Source organism: Panicum hallii, chromosome 3, assembly GCF_002211085.1.
Source record: "Panicum hallii strain FIL2 chromosome 3, PHallii_v3.1, whole genome shotgun sequence".
Lineage (NCBI taxonomy): Eukaryota > Viridiplantae > Streptophyta > Magnoliopsida > Poales > Poaceae > Panicum > Panicum hallii.
This window is the reverse complement of record NC_038044.1, coordinates 15,184,565-15,198,170: the sequence shown is the minus strand read 5'-3', so window position 1 is coordinate 15,198,170 and position 13,606 is coordinate 15,184,565. Positions and strand designations below refer to the sequence as shown.

At 45.7% G+C, this 13,606-nt stretch overlaps 1 protein-coding gene across 1 annotated transcript; it reads right to left on the bottom strand.

Annotated features, from left to right (window-relative positions):
- Positions 1 to 6,113: 6,113 nt before the first annotated feature.
- LOC112884984 (calcium-dependent protein kinase 1) lies at positions 6,114 to 13,606 on the bottom strand. Its single transcript, XM_025950646.1, has 9 exons — positions 11,881 to 13,606; positions 10,681 to 10,704; positions 8,632 to 9,146; positions 8,488 to 8,542; positions 7,467 to 7,577; positions 7,141 to 7,373; positions 6,830 to 7,037; positions 6,637 to 6,696; positions 6,114 to 6,518 (listed from the first exon to the last, which is right to left on the bottom strand). Exons 1-9 carry the CDS (start codon positions 13,495 to 13,497, stop codon positions 6,339 to 6,341), a joined length of 3,003 nt encoding a protein of 1,000 aa, XP_025806431.1. The 5' UTR covers positions 13,498 to 13,606; the 3' UTR covers positions 6,114 to 6,338.

Here is a 13,606-nt window from a genome sequence, read left to right as displayed (position 1 = left end):
CTGATTCACCGACTCATACAGGGATACCAAGTGCTTCACTGCTGCCTGCACATGGCCGGGAAAAAAAGGAATAAACGACTCTCAAAATGCTCATGACAATTTCACTCTTTCTTTAGTAAAGAAAAATGAAGCCAATTTTGGCCTGTGATACAGAGAAGATGGCATTACCAGCAAGAGGCGCCCAAAGCAAGTTTACACAAATTTCTTGATTGCAGGGACATTTTCTAGTTCGTTAGTTACAGTTACAGGTAACTCATCCCCATTTATCTGTTAAGGACCGCATTCCAAATCATCGGTGGGGTTAAACGGTGTAGTTAAGTGCGACATGGTCTTATTTCAAAACACTAAGTTTAGCCTTAGACCTAACAAACAACTTGCACCTAGCAGGTCACCTCCAGACAAAACATGGAATCTACAATAAGGATAAGTAATCAATTTTTTATGCCATCATTCTGGAATCCTATCCTAAGAGAAAGGACTTAAACACAGATTTTATCCATACAAAAATTTACATCGAAATTCGAACACTGACCTATCATGCAAAGATAGGAGCTCTTTGCGCTTCACGCGATAACCGCTTGGGCAGCAGCCAGCAACCAGAAAGCAGGCTTTCATGAAAGGTCTGCATTCTAAATCTTTCTATTGACAAGATAAGAATGAGAGCAGCACCCACCAGACGAGCAAAAGGCAAATACGGGATGTGCATGCTAGCAGTTATCTTAACAGCCGCAGTATGCCCCAATGATATTGCTTCTTCCCGGGATCCGTGTGGCCTCTGAGGTTGTTCCTGGTCATACTCTGACCCCAGCACCCCTATAATTTTTTTTCCAAAAACACAATTAAGAAATGGAAAGAACGTAAAACCTGAAGATGGCACAGTGGCACCTTGAACAAAGACAAGCTGTCTCCCATACTATTGTTTTCCAATCAACAAGACCTGACCTCCCTACTTATATAACTGTCATTCCTTGATTCTCTCTTTGGCATAAACAACTAATACGTGTCATTAGCCATCACTTGGTACGAAAGAAACCTACTGCACAAAGAAATTAAAGAAAAACTGCCAACCGATTGAACCACACATCGCAAGAAAAACAACATAAAAGACACTCCATGTACCAGCACTTGTAAGCTAAAGCCAGCACTGAAGATCTGAAAACTCAGTTAGCAAAATAGGCACCAGAGAGCAAGATTCCCAAATCGAACCAAAGCAGAAAGATAGATCTGTGCGCCCTGGTTCCCTAATCCCCATGAAAACCTAGGGATCTCCATTTGACTTCACTTCCACATGGCACATTAATGTGGAAGCTAAACAGGCCAGGTCCTTGTAAGTAAGAAGCCACTAGTTGCGCACTAAATCTCATCATATAAATAAGTAATGGAATGTCTCAATCAAATGACAAGAGTCCCAGCCTGGCAGTGGCAATGGACGGTGGGCAAGGCGATGAGGCGGTGGTTTTGCAGCGCTGCCTAGTGTGACCCTAGACTAGAGAAGAGTGGCATTAAAAAATGACTATGTTGGAGCCAGCAGGCTTACATTTACCAAGAGTGTTTGGCCATATTGGAATCAAAGTGACCAATATTTCTGACAGCTAGGTGCGAATTCATCTGAGCTGCATTGTTGCACACTCACTGGTTTTCCTTGTTCCTTTGCTGAGTAGCTTGTAATATCCGATTAATTCCGATATTACTGGAATATTTTGACAACCATATTTCATGCAGGTTCATTCTAATACCACCTCATGAACAGAATAAGCACAGAAGGACCAAATTAGATTGTTAGCACTGTACCATTAAGCGTGTGCACCCTAATTGACAGAGGGCCGCCCTCTTTCTCTTCCTCAAATGTGAAAGCATATTTGTTTCCCTCCTCGATGCAGTTATTTTTTACAAAGTCGGGCCATCCTTTAAGAAGCCTGAAATGTTTTTCCCGTGTTGAGAACTTGACCTCACTGCTAGTCAGGTTGTTACCAAAAAAGATCTTGATCTCTCCCATATTGGAACCCAGGCGAGGGGCTAAAAAATGCTGACAATACTCTCTAGGTAAAGCCTACAAAACAATATGCGGTGCACATAAGTAGCCAATCAAAAGCAGGTTGTCTTTCAGCATGCAAGTTGCTCCTCGCATCGTACCATAGTTCCTCTCTTGGTGACATTCCAATATTTCATCATGTGAACGTACACCGGAATGCCAGAGGTCGCACATGACAAAACAAACACGGTCTCTTCTTGCTCTGGTGTGAGCCTTGTGTTGTTCCCGTAACATGGTATGGGTCGCGCCACTACAAGTACAAAGTGGTGGATTCAGAGGTATTATCAGTTTTGCACACACAGTCTACTGCTCATGTTTTTATAATTTAGATCGCATGTCAAATCATTGACAATTTTGCCACTTCAAATAATAGCTAAATCAGCTATGACATCAAACATAAGCAGAATGCTAAAAAAGAATCATGTAATCAACTTGAACACAAAATGCATATAGCCTAATAACTGCAATGAGAAAAAGGTGTTCATTCAGTGACAACTTACAAGCATCTCCAGCCAACCGAATCACAACCGCAAACACATCTAACAAGTAAATCTCTGATTCCAGCAAAGAGTGAGAGGAACAATCTCACACGTAAAAGAAAACACACTTGACAATGGTTAAAAAATCTAGGCAAGGCACTTAAACTTTTCCTGAGTCATGACATGTAAAGAAAACCCTATGTTCTCTTTACTTGTTATAACAGAAGATAGCATTTCTTGTAAGAGGCACCCAAACCAAGTTTACAACAATAATCAAGTATGACTGCACAAATTGTTGCAGCGGATTTGTGGTTTACTCAGTGAACGTAATCGATTGCCACTCCGGCTCGGAAAGAACATCATAGAAAGGTATCCAAATTTCAGGATTGATAGAGATGTCCTCTTCCTCAATTACAGATAACACTGGTCACCTCCTCTTCCTCATTTCTGTGCTACAGATGGAGTTTAAATGGACTAGTTGAGTGCGATACGATCTTTATTGCCAGACACAACTTATATCCTAGACCAAACATGCAAGCCGCACTGAGTAGGACACATCACACATGACAATGGAGGCAATTCCATCCTTCTCTTATGTTATTGCTTCTGAAATTCCAAATCAATACCACTATAGCAAACAATTTAGGCACAAAAGACTAGGTAAAAAATAAGTTTTATGATCAACCCATATAGTACATAAGACTTTTTCAGTACTCACTCCTTGCAACAAAAGAAGCGCCTCAGGGGTCCAGCACAACTTTTCACTTGAGCGGGCTTCAGTAATCTCCCGCACCTGCAAGGTTAAGCAGCAGCAGCAAAGGCATCATCAGAGAGCCCACATTCCAAATATTTTTTCAGTCGGAAGGATCAGCGAGAGGTGTAGGCTGTACCCACATGACGGGTAAAGTGCTCAAAGGGAACGAGCTGCTCGCCGTGTTCCAGGGGCACCCTGCGCAGCCACGGCTCTAGCAGTGGCATACCTAGCGGGAATTGCAGCTCATGTCTAGCCCTTGCTTCTGCAAGAATGCAACCTCATGTGAACAGCAAATTGATCGAACAGCGCTGATCCAATGCCAGCGATAACAATGGGAAAAAAATGCACTCTAGCAACTAGTAGTACTTGCTAAAACTCCACGCAAATTTCGTGATGAAGACAAGGGACGAGCATCTAGATGCACCGGTGTCCAAACCCAAATTTCTTTCGCACTTCCCAAGCTATTTAATCCGTCGTATAGCTGCCATCCTACAAGCTCAAACGTGTGGTAGGCTGTTTTTCTTTTTATCGTTGGGAATAAAGAGGAAAACCCCAAATGCCAGCCAAACACAGATCAAACCCGGACCCAAAGAAGAAAAAAGGTTAAGAAACGAAAGCAAATAAATAAAAGCATCCAGCATCTCCATAAGCAAAGGAAGAGTGATTATTAGAGAACTGTGAAATCATCTCTTTTAATAACCTAAGTGGTATTGGGACCTTCCAATAATATTTTATTAGGAGATATTTATTGAGATACCGTTGGAGATGTAAGAGCATCTACAACAGCTCCTCGTTCCCCAATCCAACTACCATATTGTGAGAGTTTATATAAAAATTACTATATTGGAAGAGTTCATATAAAAATAATGCTCCAGCAGATCTCCTTTTCTTTTCCATTTTTTCAATAATTATTAGGACAAACCAATGATTCGCCTCAACTCTCCCAAATAGAGTGGGAGTTGAAGTTCTCCCAATCCGTTATTTGGATTGGGATGAGTATTGGGGAAGTGCAAAAATAACTCGTCCAATAATTATAAAAGAAATATTAGAACATCCCCAAGACTGAATATTGGCCACTCCCCCAGTCCCCTCTACCATACTGCCATGGCGCTGAAGGGAAAGAGGTGGATTGGGTTGAGAACATGGGCCGAATGGGCCGAATGTTGGCCAGCTCTCGGGCTTTTGGCTTCTAGCCTGGCTTGTTTCAGCTCGCGCGTTAAAATATCGAGCTAAAATTTTAGCTTGGCTTTGCTTTGTGATATTTTCCAACGAGCCGAGCCGAGTGTCGAGTGAGTTAACGAGCCAGGTCTATTTGTCCAGCCTTAGCTACATGCTACTACTAGCCTGCCCACTCAACGAATTCCAAGGTGTGGTGTTGTTTTGCAGCGGCATCCTAAGGTAACGTAAAATTGTCATTCCAGGAGTCTCGTGTGGACGTGTCGTGATCTCTTGGGTCAGCGCGGCTCAGTGCCACGGCGGCACGGTGCTCGTGAACTGCAATGCGGGCAATAACTGTCCATGTTCTCATCTTTTGGAAGAACCTTGGACTGCAGTTAAAATGGTACATAGTTGGTGTGCTTTTTACACATCAATGTCTCTACCTTTATAATTTTAAGGTAATTTTAAGCAGTTCTAGGGACTTGCTAGTGTTAATGAGTCCGATGCTCAACTATTTATGAAATCCATAGATAGGACCCCACAAGAATACGGGATCCAATAAGTGGACCTATGATTATTTATTCATAATATTATAACTAATAATATTTCTAAAGGGTAGGTCCATTAATCCAGTTACATTATTTATGTTATTTTTTTCTACAGAAAACAACAGTAGCTTAGAGCTAAACATCAGTTTAATATATTTTTCACACTTATACGTAGGCTCAAGGGGACTCACTGTATCCATTCATAGGAAGTCTTGTATGTATAGTTATGTGGATCCAACCTATCGTTTATGATTTTTTATTTTTCTTACGGAAATTAACAACGATCAGAGAAAAAATTGCAGCGCGCTGATGAAACTAGTTTACCATAAAAGAGGCTGTCTTGCACTCGAGACTCTGGAGTGCAAGTGGCGCTGAGCCAGCAACTGGTCGCGTCGATTCTGGTTTTTTTTTTAAGGACGCGGTCTTCTAATCTCTGAGTAGTTGTGTAGTTGTAGTTCTGGTTGTATGCGTGAGGTACGAGTGCGGCATGTGCTTGTTGAGGTTGGGTGTGCGTGCGTTCATGCTGTACCCAGAGGATAAGAGAAAAAAAGAGCACGTCCTCCTGTCCATTATAGAAGTATAGATCTCCCAATACTTCCATGGACTGCTCAGCTGTTTGCGCCACGCGGGCTAGTAAATTTGCGTGGTCCAGGAGGCGGCCCGTGGGCGAGTGCTCGTGTTGTCGCGCGACGCGCAGAGAGGCAGGCTGAGCTGCATAGCAGAGAGGGCGGCCGGCCGACACATCCTCGCCGCAGGCCGTGCGCGGTGCGCCACTGCCGTACTCGCCACCCGGCGATCCAGCCAAGAAAGATGCCGTCCGCTGACAGCACTGCAGCAGCTGGTGCCTGGAGAACGGACCGGAACCGTGTGGACGACCAAACAACCACCCTTATTCACCAATCACACCGAATCTGGCTGCTTGTACGTGGCCGAAATAACGCGTGCGGCTTCAGAAACAGAAACAAAAAAAAAGGAAAAAAACCGGCAAGCAAGGCATCTGAGCAAGTCTGAGCGCGTTTCCTAACCATCCAACACAGCCAGCAGGCGCCCGTACAACTGGCCGCCGTACATAGTATCACACATATCCGTTAAAGATAACGATATTTTAGAATAAAATAAAATATTTTAGAACAAGATAGAAATATTTTGAACCATTGATATCTGCATTCTTTTATTTTATTCTAAAATATTTTATTTTATTCTGCAATATTATTATCTTCAGCAGACATATGCGGTGATACAGTAGCTAATCCTATGTGCGATGACTAGGCGTCCCCGCCGGCCGGGAGGGACACAAAAATTCACCAGTTTAGGAAAAAATGTTTTGTTACTGCAAGAACAAAAAAAAAAGACGAATCCACGATGATCTACGGCGCTGGCCGCAGGGAGGAGAGGACGACGTCCTGGAGGGAGCTGTCCTTCTGCATCGCCGCCTTGAACTCGTCGAAGGTCACCTTGCCGTCGCTGTTGGCGTCCATCTCGTCGAACATCTCGTCCAGCTTCCCCGGCTCCGTGATGTCCCCCGGGAGGCAGTCCTCCGGCAGCGCCTGGGCAGCAACGCACTTGCGTCGTCAGCTTTTCTAACCGAAGCTTGAACACTGAACAAAAGCTGGAGTACTTCCGAATAGAGGGAGGCAAATATTTGGCTGGATTTTTAGCCCTTACTCGCAGCATTGACGCCAGCTCCTCCTTACTGATGCAGCCTGACCGGTCGGCGTCGTACATCTGGGAAAACATTTCACGTGTTCATGATCAGACATTTTTCTTTTTTCTTTCGGCCAAAGATGTCGTGTTCAGACATCGAAGAGGCCACTTGCCACGACTCAGCAGTACAAGGTTTCCTCGGACATCCGTGTACCTGGAAGCAGAGCCGGAGGGCGTCGTCGCCTCGGGAGTTCCTGAGGCTGGAGAGCCCGCAGAGGATCTCCCTCATGTCCACGGTGCCGTCGCGGTTGTTGTCGAAGAGGTCGAACACGCGCGGGGCCAGAGGGATCAGCGGGTCCATCTTCATCGCCTTCAGGACCTCCTCAAACTCCGCCAGCGTCGCGTTCTCCCCGTCTGCGCATCTGCACCAGGATCACGTTCCTCAGCGCACTGAAACAAACACATCTCAGGTGTCCTCGGAACTCAGGTAGCAAAGACAGTAAGGGTCAAGATCCTTGTACTCACATTCGGGCGAAATGAACCCGCAGATTGTCCAGCTCCTCTGAGCTAAGGTCATGGGTTCCAAGAAGGCTCCTCAGCCTCTTTGTCCTCAGTGCCACCTTGCTGCTAAGGACGCTGGCTATCGCCGCTGCCCGCAGTTTCCTTCTAGCATTGAACCTCTGCAGTTTCGATACCACTTCTGCATCCATGAGGTCTTGCTTTGCGCAGTCTCCTATCACCCAAGGATGCCTCAGAAGCTGGATCATGATGAGGTATATGGTAACCAAGTTAAGTACAGTTATATGTAAGTCAAGATGGCCAAGATGGAGAGGAGGAGCATCGAGACAGACATCACTTGCTGTTGGCCTCTTGTAAGGCTCGACAGAAAGAAGACTGGAAATCAGTTCTTTGGCTGGTGAAGATATTGTTTTCCATGTATGGTCCTGAAAACTGAATTCCCCCTGAAAGGAGAATGATAAGCACACAATGTTAGAGCAAGATATCTCGTTATTTAAAGATATTCTGTTGATTTTTGAACCCTCAGTTTTTGAAGAACAATGGCCAAGTTTCATTGGGCACTGATGTTGAAAACTTAGCCATTGAAACGGACCAATGATAGGACACATTAAAATTCAAGTGCCAACAGCTACCACAAGAAGACAATTCAGCACTGATTGACAGGCCTGCTACCATGCTATGCAGCAGTTGCTCCAAACCAGCTGATGGAAGGTTCAGAGTCATGCCTAAATAACCTAGTTCCTCCTAGGTGACCTCGTCTTCAAAATGTACTTTAGGGGGTGTTTAGATAGCCCGGACTAAACTTTAATCCCTGTCACATCAGATATTTGATACTAGGATAATTACAAAACCAATTGCATAAATAGAGACTAATTCGCGAGATGAATCCATTAAATCTAATTAATCTATAATTTGGTAATGTTGTGCTACATTAAACATGTGCTAATGATGGATTAATTAGGCTTAATAGATTCGTCTCGTCAATCAGTCTCAATTTATGCAATTAGTTTTATAATTAGTCTAGATTTAATACTCCTAATTGGTATCTAAATATCCGATTTGATGGGACTAATGTTTAGTCACCCGAATCTAAACACCCCTAGGTTGGGTCCACTGAGACAGCAGTGAAATGATTTTGGTTTTGTTAGCAAATGAAAAGAGATTTTAAAAGGAATCGATCTAACCCCACTTCCATTACAAGCAAGCCAACGTGTTCCATATTGTTAGAGCAGCCTATATAAATGATGAAAAATGTGAATCTGTCGAAATACGGGTCACCGGATAATTCCAAACGCCACTGAACTCAAACAGAACAGCATTATGTTCAGGGTTTATCTACAAAAAGGGACTTACATGCAGGATCCTTTGCTGCTTTTCCCGATTCGTTGCAGCATGAAATGGTGGGCATCTGAAATACACAAAGTAAAAATCCTTCAAACCATGAACAGGAAATCAAACCAAGAGAAGAGCATCACAAGTAAGGGTGACCAAACATACCCAGATAAAAGAATATACAGGATCACCCCAACAGACCACATGTCACTCGCAGCTGAAACATCCTGCCTCGAGAGAGCTTCTGGCGAGACGTAATCTATCGACCCGAACAGAGTCACAATCGGGTCGCTGAAATCCTCAACAGAGCTCAACCCGAAGTCCATGATCTTCAGTGTGGAGTCCTCATTTCTGTCAGAGAACAGGCAGTTCTCCGGCTTCAAGTCCCTGTGGATGATGCTTGCCTTGTGGAGAGCCTCCAAGCCTCTCGCAATCTGACGGACCACGGCCGCCGCGTCGAACTCCGAGTACCGGTCGCGCCCCACGATCCTGTCGAACAGCTCGCCACCGGAGCAGAGCTCGAGGACCAGGTGCACGCCGTGCGCGTCCTCGTACACGTCGTGCAGGCCGATGACGTTGGGGTGCGGCGCGACGCTCTCGACGATCCTCCGCATGACGAGGATCTCGTTGGTGAGCAGCGCGTCGGAGATGGACACCTGCTTCCACATCGGGAGGCCACCCTTTGACCCCTGCTTCGTCCCCGTCGTCGCCGGACCGAGCCTTCGCAGGGTCTTGATGGCAACCTGGGTCTTCCCTTCCGACCTGCTCACCCCCCTTCTCACGATCGAGAACCCTCCTCGGCCAAGAACATCCACAACTTCGTAGTCATCGGACAGCTTTCGGCTCTCGGTCTTGGACATCGGCCAAGCAGGTTTATGCAAGGAACAGGAGCTGAATACTGGTATCAGATGCTGATTGAGAGGCCCTAATAACTGGAAAATTGGTAGTAACCCAGCAAAGACCAGTGTGTTTTGTACAAGAAGAAACTAGAGCGGCATGTGCTAGACGAACAGCAGCTAGACCATATGGTTCTCTGGGAACAAGGAGGAGGAAGATTGGGAAACAGCAGGACAGAAACTAGGAGCAGCAGCTGGTACTAGAAAGGGACGTGCCACATATCATAGAAGTAGCTTGCCTATGATCAATGCAGGAGCAGACTGAGAGAGGAGAGGGCTTATAAATAGAGTAAAGTGGGGTGCTGAAGATGGTGACGATAGAAGAAAGGGACATGGGCAACAACCAACACGATGGAATAAGCTCATCGAGGATTTGTTTTGTGCTAATGGCAAAATGACAAGGATATAGAAATGGGGTGATTGGAAGTGGGCGTCAGGCCGCAATGGTTTTTGTTGACCTGGTTGCTACTGCTCAGGGCCTGCTTTGAATTGGTCTTCACTCGGTCGGTGAGGCAAAATATTGTCAGTTCTGCGGCTTGTCTTGCATCAGTGTAAAATTCCAGTGTACACGGCAGCATCACAAAAATAAGCCTTTTTTTATAGTACAAGTTTTCCAGTGTAAAACTCTGGTTCTCCAGTGTACTACTCACTATCAAACCTATTGTTTCGAAAGAGCGGGGAAGAGAACAACCTAATGCCGGATGTAAAGCTGTGTTGGAGCTGTTCGAGACACTCAACCCGATTGCAGCAAACTGAGCTCTGGAGCTGGCGGCAGGCGGACCATCGCTGCTGGTGCTCAGCTTGGACATCCATGGAGCTCTCTCGACTCAGGGAATGTTGAAACGCAAGGCTGAGAGAAATAGCGTCTCTTCTGCTGCATAAGAATGGTCACGCCTCTTCAGTTGCGGGGGAGAGCACCAGCAACAAAGGAATTTGACTTTCTAGACCGCATGGAGAGAGATACTAAGGCCTCAGCTCCATGAGGAGCTCACATACTTGCTGGTAAAGAAATCTGATGGGATAAAAATGCAAGTTAAATACTCTTCTACATCAATGCTTTAAGCCATGTTAAATGTGGGTTTTAGGCTCTTTGCAAACCTTCTCATTTTACTTCATGTTCAACTATTAACAAAGGGATAGGCATGTGAAGTAATCATTCTAGTACTATTGATAAGATGCTATGCCAAATTTCCTGCTTATGTCCCGAGCAATCTGAGCTGGAGGTATATTGTTCTGCTTTTTTCAATAAAAAGAAGGTATATTGTTATGTAGAATTCATCTCATCCATCGCTGTTAAAGCTACAATGTGACATTCCACAGGGTTTTTACTACCCGAGCTGCCCTCGAGGAACTTTGCTAGCGTACTCTGCAATCTGCAATCTTGAAGCCTGGACTTAAAATTTGATATACTGCACTGGAACAACACTATAACACACCCTTCTGATTACTTATCCTACATTGACTTCGTGCTGGACAAGTCTGAGTATGTCTCTACCTTCATCAACATAGAATGGTAAATGATTCCATACCTTTGACCTGAATTTGGTACTCTCACTATGAGTCACCAGGTTTATCCATCAAGTGAATCTGGAACAACCGACAGCAGCAACAGCAGGTACCACATAACTTGCTGCTCAGGCAGAAACTGGAAATTCCTCAGAGAAGCACAGGTGGCGAACCTCTTTTCAGTTGCAAGGAAGAGAAAAAGCAACAAAGGAATCTGACTTTTCTAAACTGCATCGAGCGACGATCACTACAGTGGTTTGCTATTGCAGCACCTTGGACAATCTGTAGGTGGCTTCTTTCTGGATATATCAATTAACATACATAATTGAGACGTAAATGACACGCAGATGGGCATGAACAGCCAAGGCGTCATGCCATTAAAATTTCACAATAATAACATTAGTACGGGGCAAGTGCAATAGGCATATATGAGTTCATCCGCCAATTGATCACCAGGATAGTTGGTCAATTCAAGCAGATTAGAGAAGGAAATGACAGTAACACAAAGTGTAATAGCAGCAAACTTCAAGGCAATTAAATTATATGGTTCACGAAAGGAGGCGCACAACACTATCTGCAAATCTCAGAGAAATGATTCTACTAGGACGACACTGGTTTGCAACTCCCAAAGAAAAAGCAAAGACTCTCCTCAAATAAGATTTCACCCCTTCCAAAATGCATAAAAAGAAAAGCAAAATTCCCTAGATGTACTTTGATGAATCTCCAAAGCTCAATGGCCCTTGTGACGCTTTGAATTTATCTTTCCATATGCCCCTAGACGACCAGCGGGCATCTTCAGCTCCTCATTACGGCGCTTCCTCCTTCTGCTTCTGGTAGACTTTTTCTTGTCATCAGTTAACTCTTGTTCAATTGGCAGCTTGTCTTTCTCTGGTTTTGAAGAACTAGGGCCACCTTCCACAGACACTGATTTCTTGTCAGATTTGTCCTTCTTCCCTTCTTTCTTCTGGCCTCCAAGGATCAAGTCCTTGCTCAACTTCTTATGATACGTTACCTTCCATTCACTCTCCCTGTAAGGAGCTAGCTTCTTCATGGAAACATACTGGTTCAGATCCTTGTCATCAGATGCCAATATGTCGTAGGTACTCAGACCAAAACTGTTAGGATTAACCTTCTTATACTTGAACCGAGTCTTCAGATCTCCAATAGTGTCCTCATAGTCCAACTTGTAGTACTCTTCCATCTCTTTCTCAAGCTCGACCTTGTCCTTGAGAGAGATCTTCCCTTTTGTAGCTTTCCCATCGGTGGTAATAGACTCTTCTTTATCTTTTTCACTAGCCCAGCCTTTAGGAAGCCCAAGTAATTCATCTTCCTTGTCAAAATCTGGCTTCTCCAAATCCATCTCCTCACCACTTCCAAACTCAGGATCAACATCATCAGCCTCATAATAACTGTCATCAAACATCTCCTGCATTTTCTTGTCATAATCCTCTGGATCAAAATCCTCCTCCAGGTCATCAGCACCAAGCTTACATGCAGCATCGCCTTCAATCCCAGCAATCATCCGGATCCTCTCAAGCTTCTCTGCAATCTCTTTCTTCTTCAGATTCTTGAGATGCTTCAGCTCCTCAGCCTGCTCTTGCTTAGCTCGGGCTATCCTCTCCTCCTTGCTCTTCCGCTGCTTATTCCTGCTGCTCTCCTTCTTCCTCACAGACCCTTCAACAACCCTTGAATGTCCCGTTACCCGGTCTGCCACCACTGCCCCTGATGCCTCAGCCTCCTCGTGCCGGAAATTGTAAACATACTCATATTTTTCCTGTTCATCGAGCTCTTCTACGTCCGACAATTCCTGCATATCATCGAGATAGGACTTCTTCTCCTTCCCCGACTCAAGGTACGGCCTCTTAAGGAAAAATTCTTTCAAGAACTTCTCGTTCTCGTCCAGCTCCTCATCCTTCCCGAAAACCTCACCAGCTAGCTCCTTCGTCTCCTTTTCCTCTACATCCTCGTCGTCATCAGCGCCTGCTCCAGCCTTCGGCTTCTCATGGAACAAATCATCGTCGTCGTCATCACCTAAAACCTCCTTCTCTGCCTCAAGGAAAGCCTCCAGACCCTTCTTCTGCTGCTCATCGTAGGCGATCCTATCGTACCTGCTACTCCGGCTGGTCTGAGCTGTGAACTCAGGGCCCTCCTCGAGCAGGTGTCGGGCGTTAACGTCCTTGAGGTATAGCGGCTTCTCCTTCTTGGCCTTCTTTTTCTGCTTGGACTCTTCTTTCTTCTCCTCTTCGTCCTCTTCGCCCTCCTCCTCCTCCTCCGAGGAGTAAACCTTGGCGTCTTTGTCGAGGATGCGGGGGTCGCCGCTGCGGATACGGCGGATCACCTCGAACACGCGTCGGTCGACGCGGCGCGAGGCAATGGCGTCCTCATCCTCCTCTTCGGACGACTCCTCATTGTCGTCGTTATCGTCGTCAGACGCGGGGGCGAGGCCCTTCTTCTTGAGCTCCTCGTAGCGCTGCAGCGCCTCCCGCCGCTTGTTGTGCTCGAAGCGGCGAGCGTACTCCTCGTTGATCTGGATCTTCGAAAGGTCCTCCCCGCCGCCGTCGGAGTCCTCGTCGGACCCCGCGAGGATGTCCAGCGACTTCTTCTCCTTCTCCTTCCTCCCTTTCCCCATCTTCAGCAATGCGTTCACGGCGGAGCAGGAGGCGGCGGGTCGGCGGCAGCGGCAACGGCGGCGGGGTAGGTGCTCAGGTTAGGGTTTTTGTGACTGGACGCGAGCCCAT

Coding starts and splice junctions, on each gene's coding strand:
- LOC112884984 (XM_025950646.1), bottom strand. CDS start 13,497: ATGGGGAAAGGGAGGAAGGAGAAGGAGAAGAAGTCGCTGGACATCCTC. Junction 7,374..7,466: donor AGAGGCCAACAGCAAGTGAT/GTCTGTCTCGAT, acceptor ATCATGATCCAG/CTTCTGAGGCATCCTTGGGT. Junction 6,697..6,829: donor CCCTCCGGCTCTGCTTCCAG/GTACACGGATGT, acceptor ATGTTTTCCCAG/ATGTACGACGCCGACCGGTC.